Below are 21,266 nucleotides of genomic sequence, written 5' to 3' on the forward strand. Positions count from 1 at the left end.
CCCATCCCCTGATCTGTGCCTGGTGCTCATGGTTGAGTCTTTGCTTTGAAATGCACTACCCAGCAGAGGGAACCTACATGAACTGCTGAATTTATCCTGAAATCATATGAATCACTACAATTTAACATAGGTGGAGGCCACTTAACTTGGTGTGTGATTTTGAAGGCTATTGGTTACATCTGGGCTAATTTAGGATTGCTATTACAAAGGGGGTGGACACTTATCCAACCAAGCTATTTCAGTTTTTATTTTTTAATTTATTTTCTACAAATTTCTAAAATATTTTTTTCACTTGGAGGTTGTGGGGTAGGATGTGTAGATAAATGAAAAAAAATATTTTAATGCATTTTAATTCCAGACTAAGGCAACAAAAGATGAACATTTTGAAAGGGGGTGTAGACTTTCTATAGGGACTGTATATTATTTTAAATTATTTAAACAAATAGGTTTTACATTGAATGGTCATTTAGTGTTTGATTATGAGACCCCATATATACACAGTTCCATGAACACATACAGTGCCTTGCGAAAGTATTCGGCCCCCTTGAACTTTGCGACCTTTTGCCACATTTCAGGCTTCAAACATAAAGATATGAAACTGTAATTTTTTGTGAAGAATCAACAACAAGTGGGACACAATCATGAAGTGGAACGAAATTTATTGGATATTTCAAACTTTTTTAACAAATAAAAAACTGAAAAATTGGGCGTGCAAAATTATTCAGCCCCCTTAAGTTAATACTTTGTAGTGCCACCTTTTGCTGCGATTACAGCTGTAAGTCGCTTGGGGTATGTCTCTATCAGTTTTGCACATCGAGAGACTGAAATTTCTGCCCATTCCTCCTTGCAAAACAGCTCGAGCTCAGTGAGGTTGGATGGAGAGCATTTGTGAACAGCAGTTTTCAGTTCTTTCCACAGATTCTCGATTGGATTCAGGTCTGGACTTTGACTTGGCCATTCTAACACCTGGATATGTTTATTTGTGAACCATTCCATTGTAGATTTTGCTTTATGTTTTGGATCATTGTCTTGTTGGAAGACAAATCTCCGTCCCAGTCTCAGGTCTTTTGCAGACTCCATCAGGTTTTCTTCCAGAATGGTCCTGTATTTGGCTCCATCCATCTTCCCATCAATTTTAACCATCTTCCCTGTCCCTGCTGAAGAAAAGCAGGCCCAAACCATGATGCTGCCACCACCATGTTTGACAGTGGGGATGGTGTGTTCAGGGTGATGAGCTGTGTTGCTTTTACGCCAAACATAACGTTTTGCATTGTTGCCAAAAAGTTCGATTTTGGTTTCATCTGACCAGAGCACCTTCTTCCACATGTTTGGTGTGTCTCCCAGGTGGCTTGTGGCAAACTGTAAACGACACTTTTTAAGGATATCTTTAAGAAATGGCTTTCTTCTTGCCACTCTTCCATAAAGGCCAGATTTGTGCAGTATACGACTGATTGTTGTCCTATGGACAGAGTCTCCCACCTCAGCTGTAGATCTCTGCAGTTCATCCAGAGTGATCATGGGCCTCTTGGCTGCATCTCTGATCAGTCTTCTCCTTGTATGAGCTGAAAGTTTAGAGGGACGGCCAGGTCTTGGTAGATTTGCAGTGGTCTGATACTCCTTCCATTTCAATATTATCGCTTGCACAGTGCTCCTTGGGATGATTAAAGCTTGGGAAATCTTTTTGTATCCAAATCCGGCTTTAAACTTCTCCACAACAGTATCTCGGACCTGCCTGGTGTGTTCCTTGTTCTTCATGATGCTCTCTGCACTTTAAACGGACCTCTGAGACTATCACAGTGCAGGTGCATTTATACGGAGACTTGATTACACATAGGTGGATTCTATTTATCATCATTAGTCACTTAGGTCAACATTGGATCATTCAGAGATCCTCACTGAACTTCTGGAGAGAGTTTGCTGCACTGAAAGTAAAGGGGCTGAATAATTTTGCACGCCCAATTTTTCAGTTTTTTATTTGTTAAAAAAGTTTGAAATATCCAATAAATTTCGTTCCACTTCATGATTGTGTCCCACTTGTTGTTGATTCTTCACAAAAAATTACAGTTTCATATCTTTATGTTTGAAGCCTGAAATGTGGCAAAAGGTCGCAAAGTTCAAGGGGGCCGAATACTTTCGCAAGGCACTGTATATATCAATAATATAGTGTGGCGATCCTGTGTGAGACAAAGTATAGGATTTCTATTCTGTGGAAGAAGTGTCTCAGCTGTTCATTGTATCGGTCTGGTCTGTGGTCAGTCTCTCACTAGTTTCATTACTCAGTCTCAACCCAGTTTAATATGTACTCTTTGTAATTCCGCCTTGCCAACTTCCTGTTGTTGCGAAACTTAGGCTGTGGTTTTCAGTTTTGCTATGCTTACCCCCGACACGAGCGCTTGTTCTAGTTTGATCTAGCAGATGTATGTGGTTTCTGTTCTCACACATCTGTAAATACAAGTCGGTAATTTACCCTTCATCTGCAGATGTCTGTTTCTCAGAAAAAAACATATTTCCATCTCCTCAGAACTTCTCACATGTCCCTTTGCTGTATTGTCAGCGATCTTCAATTAATGTGAAAAGTTCAATGGAGTCCAGTTCAATGTTATGTACAATTGATATGTGATCCTTCAGTCCCCACCTCGATACCTTCCTTTAGGAATGTAGTAGAGCTTCATCTTCATTAGGATGCATTGAGCTCCGACTCGGATCTTCATCTTCATTAGGATGCATTGAGCTCCGACTCGGATCTTCATCTTCATTAGGATGCATTGAGCTCCGACTCGGATCTGCATCTTCATTAGGATGCATTGAGCTCCAACTCGGATCTGCATCTTCATTAGGATGTATTGAGCTCCGACTCGGATCTTCATCTTCATTAGGATGCATTGAGCTCCGACTCGGATCTGCATCTTCATTAGGATGTATTGAGCTCCGACTCGGATCTTCATCTTCATTAGGATGTATTGAACTCCGACTCGGATCTGCATCTTCATTAGGATGAATTGAGCTCCGACTCGGATCTTCATCTTCATTAGGATGTATTGAGCTCCGACTCGGATCTGCATCTTCATTAGGATGCATTGAGTTCCGACTCGGATCTGCATCTTCATTAGGATGCATTGAGCTCCGACTCGGATCTGCATCTTCATTAGGATGCATTGAGCCCCGACTCGGATCTTCATCTTCATTAGGATGCATTGAGCTCCGACTCGGATCTTCATCTTCATTAGGATGTATTGAACTCCGACTCGGATCTGCATCTTCATTAGGATGCATTGAGCTCCGACTCGGATCTTCATCTTCATTAGGATGCATTGAGCTCTGACACGGATCTTGCTCAGTTGCCCCTAAACTTGCCAGTTCAATATTCCACTTACCAGGGATCATGTTAAGTTGATGAGAAAGTATGGCGAGAGTCCCAAGGTATCCCCTAAAATAACACTGAAGACATCACCCTGTCATGAATAGAATAACACTGATTCCATGAAGACATCACCCTGTCAGCAGAATAGAATAACACTGATTCCATGAAGACATCACCCTGTCAGCAGAATAGAATAACACTGATTCCATGAAGACATCACCCTGTCAGCAGAATAGAATAACACTGATTCCATGAAGACATCACCCTGTCAGCAGAATAGAATAACACTGATTCCATGAAGACATCACCCTGTCAGCAGAATAGAATAACACTGATTCCATGAAGACATCACCCTGTCAGCAGAATAGAATAACACTGATTCCATGAAGACATCACCCTGTCAGCAGAATAGAATAACACTGATTCCATGAAGACGTCACCCTGTCAGCAGAATAGAATAACACTGATTCCATGAAGACGTCACCCTGTCAGCAGAATAGAATAACACTGATTCCATGAAGACATCACCCTGTCAGCAGAATAGAATAACACTGATTACAGGGTGATGTCACTGTTGTGAAGTTATAGGTGGGGAAAAAAACAGGATGTTTTTGGAAAACCTATTATTCACAGGAAGTGGCCACTCTCTAAGTTCGACAACATGGCACCCGAGCAGAATTTTTCCACATAGGATCGGTTACAAAATTTCAAAATGTTTTTTTTGTACCTAAAACTGACAACCTTAGCCTTTGTAAATATAAATTGAAATGAAGATTAATTGCTTTTACTGTAAACTGTGTGTGTTTTGTAATGTGCCTCTCACCTGTGTCTCTATATGTGTGTGTCTCATTTCTGTGCTTGTGTGTTTCTGTGCATGGACTGTACATGCCTTTCTACACAGATGGCAATTTTATATCAGGGCATATCTCAGAACTCCAGCACAGTATGGCTAACCAGAACCTGCCCCAACTAAAACACTAAACAACACTAACCGTACATCACATCCCAGTTTCGTCACATCTGCTCCAGTCTTCATGGGTTTATCTGAAACATCTAATGTTCTCTTTGAGCTTATGTGTCTGTCTGTCTGTCTGCCTGCCTGTCTGTCTGTCTTTCTGTGTGTCTGTCTGTCTGTCTGTCTGTCTGTGCCACATAGCCCCCCAGAATGGAACCCAGGCATCCAGAGGAAAGTGAAAAGCAGGGATGAGAGGCTAGTGAATTAGCCCACTGTAGGACTTTTACTAGGAGAATAACAGGAGCCATGACTGAGACAAAAGAAGCTAATTCTTGTTACCAAAATGTCTCATATTTTTATGTTCTAGTAGGAGCTTTAATAGGAGCAACAGTAGAGAAAGGGCAAACTGAAGAAATGAATAAAATGAAAACAGATCAAATTGTTATTTTGTCTTGATAAATGTGTTACTTTCATTGGTCCCTTGACATCCTTTGTCCTTGTGTCTAAGAAATGTGTTAGACCGAATGCAAAGTCCCATGCATTTTAACTTGACACATGAGTTATCTCACATATTTGTGCAGTTACATAACAAACGCAACATTCACTTTATTTCAAACTTTATTAACATCTGGTATAGAGAACAGGAGAGAATGGGGAGAGAATGAATCTGTGCTGCAACTCTACCTCTTGACCTGGAAGGACGCTAAGTAAGGTTGGTGGTACGCCTTCACAGGGATGGGTCGACTCGATGGTAGGATGGTACCAGAAGTTGGCCATCTTGGCGAAAGGGCGTAGCTGTAAGACTGCAAACAACTATACTGTGATCAGCTGTGGTGAGTGCGGCGATTGGATAAAGCATGGCGCTGGGCTAATCACGGGGAGGAGTTTGGCAGTACAAAGGGGACACAGATATATGAGTAGGGACCCTTAGACTGAAATAATAACAAGCCAGGGCACTACTGTTGTGTTTTATATTGTAGAGGGAAACTGATTGGGATTTAGTGCTAACAAGCCAGCACAAGCACCCAGGATTTCAACACTGTCACAACACTGCAACCTGCACTTGCACTGGGAGCACCTGCCTTTTCATGAGCACTTGGATTATTGAGTATGCATTGTAAATAGGCCCTCTGTTTGGACATCACTTAATTCCTTGTTGTAATTGAGCAAATACTTTGGACTCTAATGAGCTTATGTTGACTGCAACCTCATGTGTGGGTCAAGGTAGGACGATTCATTAAATACATCAACACAAACTAAATATCAAGGTCATTCTGTTATGGTGCAATAACTGACTTTCACAACTTATGTAAGGTGAACCCAACAGGAGGTTTATTGTGTGGTTTTTGGAGTATCTGGAACATCGCGTCTCACTGCCGTAAAGCACACACCAACACTGCCTTATGGCATCATAACTTAGCAACACAAGCATGGCACACACTCACAACTCAAGACACAAACAGGGCGCTGCTGAGCAATTAACAACCAAACATAACACATTCTATTAACAACCAAACATAACACATTCTATTAACAACCAAACATAACACATTCTATTTCCTTTTTTGTCCAGGCCTTGGGTGCTGAACCTAGCACTTTGGTTCTGTTTTATATTAGCATGTGGAATATTGTCTGTGTGGACACATTTAACCATTTAAGTGACTAATACACAGGTGTAACCAGTATTTAAAGATCCAAGCCAGTCTTTTATGAAGAACCTGCATTAAGGGCTGTGGGTATCTTCTCTGTTCCAGAGTAGGCGGCACCACAAGGTGGAGTTGGAGCAGCCTAGTTGGGCTGCAGCATAAGGAACCAGAGCGACAAGAGTGGTGACAAGCCAGCCAACGAGAAAGGCTGTGAAGAGGAGAGCCAAAGGACAAGGATGCTAAAGTGGAGCTTGCTGCTTTTGAGGAGGAAAAGGAGAGAAGGAGGGAGGAGCGCTACACTGCGCTCATTGAACGGGTAGGGCTGGCACTTTCCACAACACCAGCCCCTACAGGAACACCAGCAATATCGCACCCAAGGCTCGGGCGATGAAGATGTCGGCAGAGGATGACCCAGAGGCGTACCTGGTCGAGTTTGAGCATCTGGCCACCACCGCGTCATGGCCATAGGAGTTCTGGGCGACCCTGCCTGATCGGGGAGGCTCAGGCAGCCTACCAGACTATGAGCGACCTCAACACTGCCAGTTACGAGAGACACTCCTAGGCCGAGACAGAACTGATAGTACAATTAACAGACTAAGTAGAGTAGTTTAATGTAGTTTAGCAGGGACGATGTTAGCTTCTGTTCTGTGCCAAACTACATCCCGTCGATCACGCTTACTAAAAATCCTGTGCAGAATGTGGTCGAGGGATTGTGGCGGAGTGCCCGCCCCTTTGTTTATTATTTATTTATATTATGATTTATGTTTTATATTACGGCGAAGCGCTGGTTATTTGTTATTGTTTTTGTATTTTTAAAAACCTTGTGAGGATGCGTGACTGATCAGCTAGTGATTTATTTAACTAGCTGACAGTCACGCATCCTTATGAAACTCGTGCAGACGATGACCATCTCCTGAGTTAATTCATTGATTAACTGTTGCTAATCAGGAGATGGTCACTGTATATAAACCTGCAGCTCTCTACCCTCGAGGAGAGTGTCAGAGGAGAGACGTAAGGCTGAGAGATTTAGAACCAAAACAATTGCTAGACGTGCTGGCTTAAAACCAACACGATACTTGTTTGTTTGGCCAGCGTGCCTTTTTGTTTTGTTGTTTGTTTAAATCTTTTGTTTTGTTTTATTATTTAATAAAATAGCTGAGCGCCCTAGCGCTCAGTTTCACCACCGCCATTCATTGTTTGCCTTTGTTTACTTCCTGCTCCGTGACATCACTACCCACACTGCAACAACAAGCTCGGTCACATATGGTGTCCTGCGTGGGACAAACAACGCCTCCAGGAACGCAGGACCAGGAAAGCAAAGGGTGGTTTTTTTTGTTCGTTTTTTTTCAAATCGTGTTTTTTGTGTTTGGAGGGAAAAAAGAAAATAAATAAAAATGGAAGGCTGGAGCTGCCCCACGCAATATGAAGAGGGGGAGCGCGAGCATCCAGCACCCAGAAGGGGGGAGCGCGAGCATCCAGCACCCAGAAGGGGGGAGCGCGAGCGTCCAGCGCCCAGAAGAGGGGGGCCCCGTGCGTCCAGCGCCCAGAAGGGGGGGGGCCGTGCGTCCAGCGCCCAGAAGGGGGGGGGCCCGTGCGTCCAGCGCCCAGAAGAGGGGGCCCCGTGCGTCCAGCGCCCAGAAAGGGGGGGGCCCCGTGCTTCCAGCGCCCAGAAGGGGGGGGCCCGTACGTCCAGCACCCAGAAGGGGGGGGCCGTGCGTCCAGCACCCAGAAGGGGGGGGCCCGTGCGTCCAGTGCCCAGAAGGGGGGAACTCGGGTGGCCACACCCCAAGGGGGGAAGGCCCACAGGTCCAGAACATAGGTCTCCAGCAGCAGAGAGAGAATACCTGCTGCTTCTGCCTCCGCCACCTCCACCGCCAGGAGCAGAGCAGCAGGAGCTGCCTCTGCCTCCGCCACCTCCACTGCTTCCACCAGCAGAGCAGAGCAGCAGGAGCTGCCTCTGCCTCCGCCACCTCCACTGCTTCCACCAGCAGGATCAGAGCAGCAGGAGCTGCCTCTGCCTCTGCCACCTCCACCGCTTCCACCAGCAGAGTAGAGCAGCAGGAGCTGCCTCTGCCTCTGCCACCTCCACCGCTTCCACCAGCAGAGCAGAGCAGCAGGAGCTGCCTCTGCCACCTCCACCGCTTCCACCAGCAGAGCAGAGCAGCAGGAGCTGCCTCTGCCTCTGCCACCTCCACCGCTTCCACCAGCAGAGCAGAGCAGCAGGAGCTGCCTCTGCCACCTCCAGGCACTCTGTGTCATAGCTGTCACTGTTCAAAACCCTGTGGACTCTGGCGTGTGCCGAGAGAGCGTCCAAATAAAAGGATTGCAAAGAATCCAGACGTCTCTCCTGTTTTCTGCCTCTTGTTTTCTGCCTCTTGTTTTCTGCCTCTTGCACAACGCTACAGCACGATCGAAGCGATATGCAGCTGTTCTGACCTCGGAGGAACCAACACCTTGGGAATGGAGGATGTTGGTTAACGTCTGAAAAGCCTGTAATGATTTTAATAAATGTGTCCACCTGCTGTCTTGGAGGTTCATTCACCTTCAAATAGTTTACAAAGGCATTGATTGATTTATTATAAATCATATCTCATGTGTTTTCCTTGTAATATATTTCCCATAATTAAATGTTTCTTTTAATAATCATCATAACAATAATCACAATAAAAGTTGTTTTAAACAGTTCATAATATTTATTGGAAAAACTAAAAACAATACCTTTATTTTTTTTATACAAAATATACACATCAAATATAGGAAATACTTATTTGATCTTTTCTTGTTATTTATATAAACATTCATTCAACAGTTAAGCATCTTTAGTGGTTTTTTTTCTTATAAAAACTACTATACATTCTATATAAATGCAGAACGCTGTATCATTGTGGAGATGAAGTATCTTTTTTTTAGATGCAGACCATTAATGAGCAAGTAGCGGGGTTGCAAAAAATACAGCGTCCCCCACGTGCTGCTACAACTGTTTAAATAACGTACCTGTCATTTCATTAACGTCCCGACAACTTTTCACACTTTTAACTTTAAAGTCTGTTTCAAAGTCTTTTCAAAATGGCCACTCTAGTGCACTGATAGTGTCAGGATTTTGCCCACATTGTCAAACAGGTAACACAGCAAGAACGATCCATGATCTGGTACAGGAAAGCCAGAGTGTGTGTTTGTTTTTTCATTGTTCTTCCTGCAGTGATTTTGAGTAGTGCTTCTCAACCCTGGTCCTCTGGGAACCCGGTATCCTCATTTTCATTCCAACTGAGCTTTCAATTACTTAACTAGACCCTTAATTGAACTGATCATTTGCTTAATTAGACCGTTTTAATTGTTCTCGGCTCCTAATAAGTTGCAGATTAAGTTACTTATAATGACATTTTATAGTGAAGTTGAAATCTCTAACTGTTTAAAAGCTGAAAACAATTAAAAATACCTAATTGTGCTAATTATTAGTTTATTAATTAAGGGTTTAATTAAGTAATTGAAAGCTCAGTTGGAATGAAAACCAGAGGACCGGGGTTGAGCAGCACTGATTCAGAGGACAGAAATCAAACCCCAGTGCACTACAGCGGACATATTGAAAAGAGCTTTGAAACAGACTTTAAAGTTATGTGTAAAAAGTTGTCAGGATGTTAATGAAACATGACAGGGATGTTATTTAAGCCGCTGTAGCATCACGGGGGGACGTGGAACGCTAGATTTTCCGCAAACCCGTTACTTTCTCGTTAATCTCATCTATCCAAATGTTTCACAAATTGAGGACTTGAGTCCCTATAGTGTGGATTTCCAGTTAACTCCCGCACAGCCTGGGTGGATCAGCAGTATAATGGAAGCTGAGGCTCAAGGAAAGTAAAGCCACCTCTACTGGCACAGAGAGTAGAGCAACTGGATCTCCTCTGAGCCGTCCATGTCAGGCCTGATGAGAAACGAAAAGAAACATTGCCCCTTAGTGTAATACAGAACCATTGCAGTGCCGCTGTCTGTCTGTCTGCCACTGAAGATCATTGAGGGTATAGTGAGCACACTGTGGTCCCATTCTACCAGCCTCACCCCATTGTAGCTGCCCTATACTTGTGCTACCATTGCCCCTCAGTGTAATACAGAACCATTGCAGTGCCGCTGTCTGTCTGTCTGCCATTGAAGATCATTGAGGGTATAGTTAACACACTGTGGTCCCATTCTACCAGCCTCACCCCATTGTAGCTGCCCTATACTTGTGCTACCATTGCCCCTCAGTGTAATACAGAGTCATTGCAGTGCCTCTGTCTGTCTGTCTGCCATTGAAGATCATTGAGGGTATAGTTAACACACTGTGGTCCCATTCTACCAGCTTCACCCCATTGTAGCTGCCCTATACTTGTGCTACCATTGCCCCTCAGTGTAATACAGAACCATTGCAGTGCCGCTGTCTGTCTGTCTGTCATTGAAGATCATTGAGGGTATAGTTAGCACACTGTGGTCCCATTCTACCAGCCTCACCCCATTGTAGCTGCCCTATACTTGTGCTACCATTGCCCCTCAGTGTAATACAGAACCATTGCAGTGCCGCTGTCTGTCTGTCTGCCATTGAAGATCATTGAGGGTATAGTTAGCACACTGTGGTCCCATTCTACCAGCCTCACCCCATTGTAGCTGCCCTATACTTGTGATACCATTGCCCCTCAGTGTAATACAGAACCATTGCAGTGCCGCTGTCTGTCTGTCTGCCATTGAAGATCATTGAGGGTATAGTTAGCACACTGTGGTCCAATGTGTAATTGATTAATCGTGTGAAATTCAGGCCAGAACAATTGCTTTGAGATAATTTAACATAAAAAGGCAGTCTTATTAAATAAAAGAACACATTTACCAATTTCTTATAATTCAACTTCTTATAACTGAGATTTCGATTTAATTTCTCACCACTAACCTGAGAACACAGCAGACAGATCAGCCAATCAAAACCTTGAACTGGGCAGCCCCTCCCCCTGTACCTGACGGGCGTCTCAAGGATCATGGGCATGTTGTCCAGGCGAGGCTCGTTCATGATTTGTCGAAATCCCTCCAATCCGATCTCCCCCTCACCAATGTTCTCATGACGATCCAGATGGCAGCCCAGCTTCCCTGAAAAACACATGTGAGGTCAACAGACAGGCTCGATGGTCCAGTGGTAAGAGAATGGGGCTTGTTGTTACCAGGAGGTTCCCGTTCAATCCCAGCTCAGCCACTGATTCACTGTGTGTGACCCTGAGCAAGTCATTTAACCCACTTGTGCTCCGTTCTTCGGATGACACATTAAACAAAAAGTCCTATTGAAAGTGACTCTGCAGCAACAGCAGTTGTGAGGCAAAGTTCACCACTTGGACTGTAAGTCGCTTTGGATAAAAACATCTGCTAATTGACTAAATAATAATAATAATAATAATAATAATAATAATAATAATAATAATAATAATATTAAGCAGCAATGGTAGCACAAGTATAGGGCAGCTACAATGGGGTGAGCCTGGTAGAATGGGACCACAGTGTGCTAACTATACCCTCAATGATCTACAATGGCAGACAGACAGACAGCGGCACTGCAATGGTTCTGTATTACACTGAGGGGCAATGGTAGCACAAGTATAGGGCAGCTACAATGGGGTGAGGCTGGTAGAATGGGACCACAGTGTGCTAACTATACCCTCAATTATCTTCAATGGCAGACAGACAGAGGCACTGCAATGGTCATAAAATATAACAACTATGGATGATGGATTACTGATGGAATATTGCAAGCTATTCTGGTTGTGAACTAACATTACTGTACTGGAGATCTGTGACACAGCGAATTCAATACAGGTCGAATTATTCATGTATTTTCTTTGTCATTCTTAATTCCAGGCAGGTTAAAAAATAATATATATATATATATATTTTAAGATAAAAGACTGCAACTTTTCATCCCCAGTTGTCAATACATTATCTATCAAGTTCTGAGTGACTGGATATTCTAAACAGCGCCCCCTACCTTTGGAGTCATTGAGATGCACTGCCTTCAGATACTGCAGTCCAACCGTCCAATCAAATTCATCCAGCATCTTCTTAACCCCGCCCACTGCAGAGAGGTCATAACCTGGGGGAGGAGACTCTTACTGGGGTCATGCAAGGGTCACATACTATAGGACAGTTGCCCCTCCCCCTTTCCCTGTCTCTTATGGTGAAAGACCAGTCTGTCTCACTAACAGCGGTGTCGAGTCGACCCCTTTCCCTGTCTCTTATGGTGAAAGACTACTGTCTTCTCACTAACAGCAGTGTCCAGTCGACCCCTTTCCCTGTCTCTTATGGTGAACAGATTCAATGAGTATGTTGAAGGACGCTATACAGATGAAACTGGTCTGGTTTTAAATCCAAGGTTCTCTTACCAGCTGCAAAGGCATGGCAGGTATCCAGACAGACTCCAATTCTGGATTTATCTTTCACTCGATCAATAATCCCTCTCAGTTCTGAGAACTTGCCCCCAACAGTGTTACCCTGGCAGCTCATATTCTCTATAACTGAGGAGGGAAATAAAGAGACAGACATTAAAACAGAAATGTTAAATATGACCATCTCCCTCGGCAGAACTAATGAAACAGCGCCCCCCACTCACCACTCTTGCAGCATGAGGAACTGCAGGCTGTTGATTGTACCTGTCGTGACTCCGGTGGTGTGCTGGTGGGCGTGGTTTATGGAATCTGCTATCCTATCCAGACACTCCTCTACTGTGATGTCATGGAGGGTGGAGCCAGGGTGGAAGTTGAACATGGTCAGGCCCAGCTGCTCACACCTCTTCAGTTCATCAATAAGCATGGCTCTGCTCTTCTCATAGACATCTGAGGAGAAAATAATCAGATTACATTTTCTCATATTGTATGTGTGTGTTCATATCTTTTATGGTGTTTGAAATCATGCTGAGTGACTTACTGCAAATATTCAGTGTTTTTTTTTCTCATGTATCTTTGTCTCCCCCCAGTGGAGACAGGCGATACTGCACTGGTCATTTCGTGTTTCTTTTATTTATTTATTTATTTATTTATTTATTTATTTATTACACAAATAGTTTTTGTTTTTTTAACAAGTCTGTGTTAAGCTGCTCTTATGCTATATTTGCCTGCCAGAGATATATGTATTCTAGATAAGCAAAAGTGTCTTTAGTGATAGGGCTGTGATCTCGGGACCTTTCCTGTACCTTTGCCTCCCCCCAGTGGATACCGGTAGTACTGCAGGATAGTCCAGTTCTGAACTAACTGCACTGTAACGGGAATCTGAGAGCCAGCAAATTCACTGCAGTCTGAATAAAAAACAATGTTACTGGAGAAGATCTTTCCTGTATCTTTGTCTCCCCCAAGTGGATACAGGCAGTACAGCAAGAAAGTCCAGATCTGTAACTGTACTGTACTGGGAATCTGAGATCCATTAACTGCAATACAGTCCAGATAACTTAATGTATCTTTGTCTCCCCTGGTGGAGAAAGGCAGTACTGCTCTGGTAATTTCATGTATCTTTGCTCCCCCTGGTGGAAATCTCCCTCTAGGAGAGAGAGTTGCTACTTCAAGGTGGTCTAGATATGAACTGACAGACCTTTCCTGTATCTGTCTCCACCTGGTGGAGTCAGGTGGTACCGCTCTGCAATTTCCTGCCTGTCTCCCCCTGGTGGAGACGGCTGGTACTCACCGGGTTTGGGAGACCCACAGTTGAGCAGGTATGACCCGTGCGGAAGTATGCGGTCGGGGGTGAAGCCGTGTTGGGAGCAGGCCTGGCGGAACCGAGCCAATGCCTTCTCATCCAGGGGCCGGCTCTTCCATGAGCGCTGGGAGCCTAGGAACATGCCGAACACACAGCCCCCGATCGTAACGGAGCCCTGCACAGCGTTCCAGAGCCCACCTGCAGAGACACAGTCAGACTTGTGAGCGCTGACCATCTTTAAAATCCATTTTCTCACCTCTTATTAGCTTTATTAACAGTATCGCTGTCCCTCCCTTTAAAGGAGCGCTGACCATCTTTAAAATCCATTCTCTCACCTCTTATTAGCTTTATTAACAGTATTGCTGGTCCCTCCCTTTAAAGGAGCGCTGACCATCTTTAAAATCCATTCTCTCACCTCTTATTAGCTTTATTAACAGTATCGCTGGCCCCTCCCTTTACAGGAGCGCTGACCATCTTTAAAATCCATTCTCTCACCTCTTATTAGCTTTATTAACAGTATCGCTGGTCCCTGCCTTTAAAGGAGCGCTGACCATCTTTAAAATCCATTCTCTCAACTCCTATTAGCTTTATTAACAGTATCGCTGGTCCCTCCCTTTAAAGGAGTGCTGACCATCTTTAAAATCCATTCTCTCCTACCTGCTATGGACATGTGGGCTCCTATGAGCTTCCTTCTTCCTCCCTCCATTTTCACACTCCCTTTCTCTGTCTCTCTCTCCGCTGATGAGCTGGGCTGTACAGGCAATGGCTCTTCTTCCTCCTTTTTTATTCCCTCGCTCTTTAGTTTTTTCGTTCCCTTCTTCACAGGCCTGGTCCCGCTGTCTGGTAACCAAAGCAGTCAGACGTCAAGACAATTATTTTTGTTTCGTCTTATGATGTCACTTCCTCCCTGTCGCAGTTAGCAAAACAAACTTGATCCAAGGTGGCAGACCACTAGAGGGTGCTGGCTCTTCTATAAAGACACTGTGGCTGATCCAGCCTGTGTTACTCACATCTATGGCTGGTAATTAGACCTGAAGAGCAGCTTCTGAACTCATCGTCGCCTCAAATTGTAGCCGACAAAATAATTCCATTCATTTCCCCCCATTGACAGGCCTTCATTATAGAAGTCTTAATGTGCAGTTTTGAAATGAACACATATTTTAATATGTCATTTTTATTTAAACCCATGATATCTGGTTAAAGAAATCTCAGTTTGCACAAGCCATGCTTTCGGATAGTGTCACTTCCTAGGTCGCCTGCCGGGTAAAATCGCCAAACTTCTTTGGCTTCTTGTCTGTCAATAACCAATCAGCTGCTGCTTCTCCTATTGACTGACATGCTTTGCACCCAGAAGACATTGCTGTTGGGTGACCAGGAAGTAAAGCAGTGACAGACTTCCTGGAAGACAAGTCAAGCAAGCTGAGAACTTCCTTTAACCCCAGTGTAGAACCAGATGTGAATTCAAATGAAAATGGGACTATAACATGTGTTTCTTTCAGAACTGCACCTCTGAGACTGACTAGCCAATAGAAGAGCAGGACAGGCGAGAATAAAGGAATTGTTTTATTAATATTATTATTATTATTTAGCAGTCCCTTTTATCCAAAGCAACTTCCAGAGACTAGGGGGTGAACTATGCATCATCAACAACTGCTGTTGCTGCTGCAGAGTCACTTCCAGTAGGACCTTTTGTTTGTTTTACACCTCATACGAAGGACAGAGCACAAGGAGATTTAGTGACTTGCTCCGGGTCTCACACACACACACAGTGAGTCAGTAGCTGAGCCGGGATTTGAACCTCCTGGTATCAAGACCATTTTCTCTAACCAGTGGACCAGAGAGCCTCAGATTTATTAGTTACAATCTCTTTCAGCGTTATGAGGTCATCTCCTGCTAATTCAATGGAACTGAAAGCCGTTTTCATATTCTCGTACCCGGTTCATCCACGCTCTCCCGTTTCACTCCACGTTTCACTGATTTCCTCCTCTGTCTGCTTGGCTTCACCTTCTCTCTATTCCCCTCTCCCTCCTTCTTCACCGTCACTTGTCCCTTCTTTCGTTTGGGAGTGAGGACAGGTCTGATCGAATGAGCCGAGCCCTCGAGCTCCCCTGTATTGAAGACGAAAAAGTGACTTGAGTTAAATTTACACTGAAAACCAAGAAAGACTTCTAGTGGAAACGTTTGCCATTGAATTGACACTGAAGACGCTGAGAAAGACTTCTAGTGGAAACGTTTGCCATTGAATTTACACTGAAGACACTCAGAAAGACTTACAACTCACCTGCAGTAGAGCACTTGCGGCCCCTAACTCCACTCCTCCGCCTCTTCTCTCCCCCCTTCCCTCACTCCGCACTCTCTGAGTTGCGCAGTGAACTGCGTGTCCTGGAGAAGGGGCCACTCCCCCTGCGCTCGGACTTAACCCTGTCCTTGCCAGACATCCCGAAAAACAGCCTGTGAAACACACACACACACACACACAGAAAGCTTAAGGGACACTTTATTAGGAATCCTAGTCTCTGGAAGCTATAAGTCCTGGAACAGTTAGCTGTTAGTTAGTGAGTGTAAAATGGGCAAGACATGCTTATTAGAGAGTTGGGTAATTGTATTTTAGTCGTGCTATTGCACTTACTGTAAACGACACTCAGAGGTGACAGTAAGCTGGTACTGACCGGGACTCTGTACCGGTCATTGTATTTTCAGGCTACATCGTTTGCTCTTTGTATTTGAAGTCCTTTCCCGCCTCCCGGCTTCTTCATGGTTGTCCGGTTACTATTGATGTTTAAGCAAAAGAACTCAAAGTCACTCAGGTTCCGGTCATGTGACTTAGGATGACAGAGGTGTGATCGCCATAGTAACCGTCACTCTTACAGCGAGCAACGCTGACTGCAAAGGGGGCTCAGCAGACCTGTCAACACTGAGCTTACAAAATGAAACCTGAGTGGCCTGAACTGAAGTGAATATCTTCCAAGACAAAATCATACAACTATTCCACTGGTATTTAGTAGAATGATAGATGGAGATACGCTGCTCTTTAAAAAGGAAAAATATCAAACAGAAAAACAACCATGAGGTGCTTCACAATCAATACAAGGGAACTGCACTCGCAAGTAAACAGTTCACTTGTAGTTTAGTTCATATTCTGAAGAAACAAGCAGAGCAGAAACAGCCTTCGTTTTTTGTCCCGGTCAGAAACAGGAAGTACAACATTTTCGAAGTACAGAACTGCATTGTGTGCTCAGCAAGATAACAGCAGTGTGATTTATTAGGCTGTGTGTCAGCGCCATTCAAAAATAAAATAAACAATCTTCTGATTCTGTGTTGATCTTGTTTAAATGGTAATACTAACAGCTGATCGACTTTTTAAATCCGGCTTTCTGTACATTTAACATGTTTGAGATGACAAGATATATAAAGAAAATAAGGAGCTGTTATCATCTGCAATAAATACACCTGATGTTTAATTTATAAACTATTATTGTGTTATTATATACAGTACTGTTATTTAGTCCTTCGGATGAGATGTAAAACAAACAAGCTCCTGTTGGAAGTGACTCAGCAGCAGCAGTTGTTGATGATGCAGAGTTCAGCCTCTAGTCCCTGGAAGTCACTTTGGATTAAAGCCTCTGCTAAACGACTAACTCATTCATTCACAATTTCAACTCCTTCGGAGTTGGTACAGCATCAGTGACTTGAAGAAAAAGAACATCCCAGTTTTTCACTCTGCAAATCGGGTAACCCTAACGACATGAACAGAGCAAGAAACTAAAGCTCTGGAAGAAATTAGGTCAGACACCAAAATCCAAACAGAACAACTGGACAAAACTCACAATAATAGTCAAATATAAATCAAATAGTTGTTTTTTTTGTTTGTTTGTTTTTTTTAATTAAATGTTATTGTAACTGTATATTTAAGGTTCAAATGTAATAATTCCAAATGAAACACAACCTTAATTTTTATTATTATTATTTATATATTTTAATATGTATATATTTCGAAACCATTATTAAATAAAATGCCCTTCCCTCTCCTTTTAGCTTTGGTCCCCATAAATTAGCAGCTTACAAAAACGTACCTGTACAGTACCGGTAAGAAATTAAAGGTTGCTTTCACCTATCTGATTACAATGTATTTAAATATGAATCTTGCATTGTAACCCGGTCTGTACTGCCCTGTAACACCTGTGTAAGTCACCTGGGATAAAGGCATCTGTCCAATTAATAATAATAATAATAATAATAATAATAATAATGAGTAGTCAGCGATGAGGAAATTGCAAAACAGAAAAAAGAAAGCCTTTTGCAGATGTATTGCGGAGCTGGCTATACCAGCCCAGTGCTTTTCCGCTGTTGTGCTCCTCGCTTGAGGAACCAGGTTGATTAAGGCAGCTTGAAACACCGGATGCTTTGAAGTCTAAACTGAAGACATCCTTTTTAAACGTGCTTTTATATCACTGGTTGTAGCTGAGAGTGAGTTCTACACACGAGCTCTGTGGTTTTGTTTTTAACTTTGTACAGAGCTCTGGGGTGCCATGGCATGAAGGGAGGGCGATATATAAAAATATAGAAATAAACGTGTAGTGTAGTGTAGTGTAGTGTAGTGTAGTGTAGTGTAGTGTACTGTACTGTACTGTACTGTACTGTACTGTACTGTAGTGTAGTGTAGTGTACTGTACTGTAGTGTAGTGCAGTGTACTGTAGTGTAGTGTACTGTAGTGTAGTGTAGTGCAGTGCAGTGTAGTGTAGTGCAGTGTAGTGTACTGTAGTGTAGTGTAGTGTAAGTGTAAGTCATCCAGGTGTAAGTAAACGTTTTGGTTCGCAGTCTTCACGGTATAACATCGTTTCAGACGCATAAAATCCCATCGTTACTACGGACGATAATGCACAAAGGAAAATGTGTCCAAAACATCATTACAGTGTAAAAATCAGGCTTGTAAATATACCAGCCATGCTATTAGAATATATAACAGCGGCCCGGATCACCAATGCAAGTGTAACACTACGATTAAGATATACACAGTAAAACGCGGTACAGCATTGCACACGGAGCTGTCTGCTAGACATTCCACGCAGGTACATTACACGCTGTCCACGATCTTATTAATTTACCAGTCGAACTGAAGGACCGTATTTGCAAATTGAATCCAAGCTGTTAAAGATCAAAATGCAAGTCACCAAACCGACGTGTTGCTCAAACCAGCAACAGACAACACTGAAGATTAGAGTTCATTAACTGCAGTACAGCACCTAGCCCTTACCTTGGTTTTATTACAGTTCAATGCACGGCGCCGCACAGAGTTGACAAGTTTGTTTCCGCGTTTACCAAGTATTGTAATGGCTGTTCTACCCAAAACAATGGCTGTATACTGCCATCTAGTGGCTGAAAATAAAAACCGAGCTTTGCTGTGTTGATGCTGAATTCAAAATGTGCTTCTCTTCGGAAGCGCCAAAATTACGTCACATAGACCACGACTGGCCTCCTTTCTCATGAATATTACGTAAGCCCCTGCTGAATATTAATCAGGGGAATGAAATAGCCTTATATTAAAACGAACGTTTTTATTTATAATATGTATCTTAAGTTAACTTTGAATAATTTGAATGGATGTATTAGTAATCGAATTTATGTAATTCTAATCTGTTATATTATTATATATGGATATGTGTCTAGAAACTGTGAATAAAATTAATTATAAACTAATAACTGCTGCACCGGGAGTGAATCTTGTGGAGACCCTGAGATGGCGTAGCCGTGCACCCACACCATAGGGGAAAAAAAAGAAAGAAAATGACATGGCATTGTGTGTTTCGATTTATAACAGAAAACAATATTGCGATCTTTGCTCCAGGACCGCTGGGAGTATCTATGCTCCAGAAGGGTGAGCGGGCGATGTCTTTATAAAACAAACGCGTCATTCCCTTAAGCTATTGGGCCGCTGCGGGACCATCTCGCTTCACAGACGTCTATCAAAGCGTCACACTCAGCCCTTGGATACTCAGGATTTGTAGACTTCTGTATTACAATTTCCTGTGCTTTTACTACAGGGAGCTTCTATAAGGGTTAGTTTACCATGGTTTGTTCTTTAATATGCTTTACCATACCTATCTGTGCTTTACAATGCTTCCCTGTGCTTCACCATACCTCTCTGTGCTTTACAATGCTTCCCTATGCTTTACCAGACCTCTCTGTGCTTTACAATGCTTCCCTATGCTTTACCAGACCTCTCTGTGCTTTACAATGCTTCCCTATGCTTTACCAGACCTCTCTGTGCTTTACAATGTTTCCCTATGCTTTACCAGACCTCTCTGTGCTTTACAATGCTTCCCTATGCTTTACCAGACCTCTCTGTGCTTTACAATGCTTCCCTATGCTTTACCAGACCTCTCTGTGCTTTACAATGCTTCCCTATGTTTTAGGTTTCACTGTGCTGTATTACATTTGCTGTGCTTGTACTGTGGGACACTTTTATAAGGCTCTCTCATGCTCACAAGGGATCTTCTCTGTCCTTCTAATTATTATTATTATTATTATTATTATTATTATTATTATTATTATTATTATTATTTATTTCTTAGCAGACGCCCTTACCCATTTATACAGTTGGGTTTTTACTGGAGCAATCTAGGTAAAGTACTTTGCTCAAGGGTACAACAGCAGTGTCTCCCACTGTCAAGAGTCCAAAGCCCTAACCACTACTCCACACTGCTGCCCGATAGGTAGTAGGCTACAGAAACTGCAGCTATTTCTGCTGCACATTTCTCCCCTTTTCATCCAGAAACCTCCTTATTTTTACTGCCAGCTCCCTGAGAGTGTTTGTGTCAGGATTACTGCTCTGTGTTTGATACATACTGGGAAGAATGAAGCGCGTCTCACATTGATTCCCTCCACTGTAACACTGCTTACAGAGTCCCTCTCTCTGGGCTTCCTGTTTCATTCCTGTCTCTCTGGTTCACACTCCCTGAGTCTCCCACCAGCAAAACAAACTGGCGAGAAAAAAAGGCTTGTTTTGAGTCTCTTGTTTTCCATGGTAAATGTGTTATTTATTAACACAGTTCAGATCAGATTATTGACAGTGTCACAAGCTGCTGGAGCAGGATTGTGATAGAGACGGCATGTTTTGAGTCTCTTGTTTTCCATGGTAAATGTGTTATTTATTAACACAGTTCAGATCAGATTATTGACAGTGTCACAAGCTGCTGGAGCAGGATTGTGATAGAGACGGCTTGTTTTGAGTCTCTTGTTTTCCATGGTAAATGTGTTATTTATTAACACAGTTCAGATCAGATTATTGACAGTGTCACAAGCTGCTGGGGCAGGATTGTGATAGAGACGGCTTGGTGCCTCGTCTTGTGGGTTACCTCTTTGTTTTATTAAGAATGTTCTTTTTGAAATATTGGATTGCTGTTGATTATAACAGAAGATTGTCAAGCAGTCAAACAGACCCCTGCTCTGTCCATGGTTATGTGTTTAATTAAAATGATTTAATGAAGTGTGTTAAATATTTGAAAAGCAAGTGTTGCATTACAGTGTGGACTTCCAAACTGTGAGACGGGGTTTAGGGGCTGTGAGGAAGTCCAGTCTCACTTTATTGTAATGAACACTGTATTAGTTTATTCA

At 43.1% G+C, this 21,266-nt stretch overlaps 1 protein-coding gene across 3 annotated transcripts; it reads right to left on the reverse strand.

The window, feature by feature from the left end:
* Positions 1-8,648: 8,648 nt before the first annotated feature.
* Positions 8,649-19,023, reverse strand: LOC131723192 (probable endonuclease 4). 3 transcript variants are annotated; one of them, XM_059016712.1, is made up of 10 exons: positions 18,907-19,023; positions 15,933-16,102; positions 15,586-15,759; positions 14,309-14,491; positions 13,640-13,849; positions 12,616-12,798; positions 12,349-12,480; positions 11,955-12,059; positions 10,875-11,068; positions 8,653-9,881 (listed from the first exon to the last, which is right to left on the reverse strand). In XM_059016712.1, exons 4-10 carry the CDS (start codon positions 14,355-14,357, stop codon positions 9,876-9,878), a joined length of 879 nt encoding a protein of 292 aa, XP_058872695.1. In that variant the 5' UTR covers positions 14,358-14,491; positions 15,586-15,759; positions 15,933-16,102; positions 18,907-19,023; the 3' UTR covers positions 8,653-9,875. The 3 variants fall into 3 exon arrangements, with proteins under 3 accessions (XP_058872697.1, XP_058872695.1, XP_058872696.1); XM_059016713.1 differs by having other exon boundaries at positions 8,658-9,881; positions 10,939-11,068; XM_059016714.1 differs by lacking the exon at positions 11,955-12,059 and having other exon boundaries at positions 8,649-9,881.
* Between the last annotated feature and the right edge of the window lie 2,243 nt (positions 19,024-21,266).

The sequence above is a fragment of the Acipenser ruthenus genome, chromosome 53, assembly GCF_902713425.1.
Source record: "Acipenser ruthenus chromosome 53, fAciRut3.2 maternal haplotype, whole genome shotgun sequence".
Classification (NCBI taxonomy): Eukaryota; Metazoa; Chordata; class Actinopteri; order Acipenseriformes; family Acipenseridae; genus Acipenser; species Acipenser ruthenus.

What these genes read in the sequence shown, in the direction of transcription:
- LOC131723192 (XM_059016712.1), bottom strand. Translation starts at nt 14,357, where the DNA reads ATGGAGGGAGGAAGAAGGAAGCTCATAGGAGCCCACATGTCCATAGCA. An exon ending in CACCACCGGAGTCACGACAG is followed by an intron (nt 12,481 to 12,615) that starts GTACAATCAACA and finishes TTCCCTCCTCAG; the next exon opens with TTATAGAGAATATGAGCTGC. An exon ending in GCATCTCAATGACTCCAAAG is followed by an intron (nt 11,069 to 11,954) that starts GTAGGGGGCGCT and finishes TGTGTTTTTCAG; the next exon opens with GGAAGCTGGGCTGCCATCTG.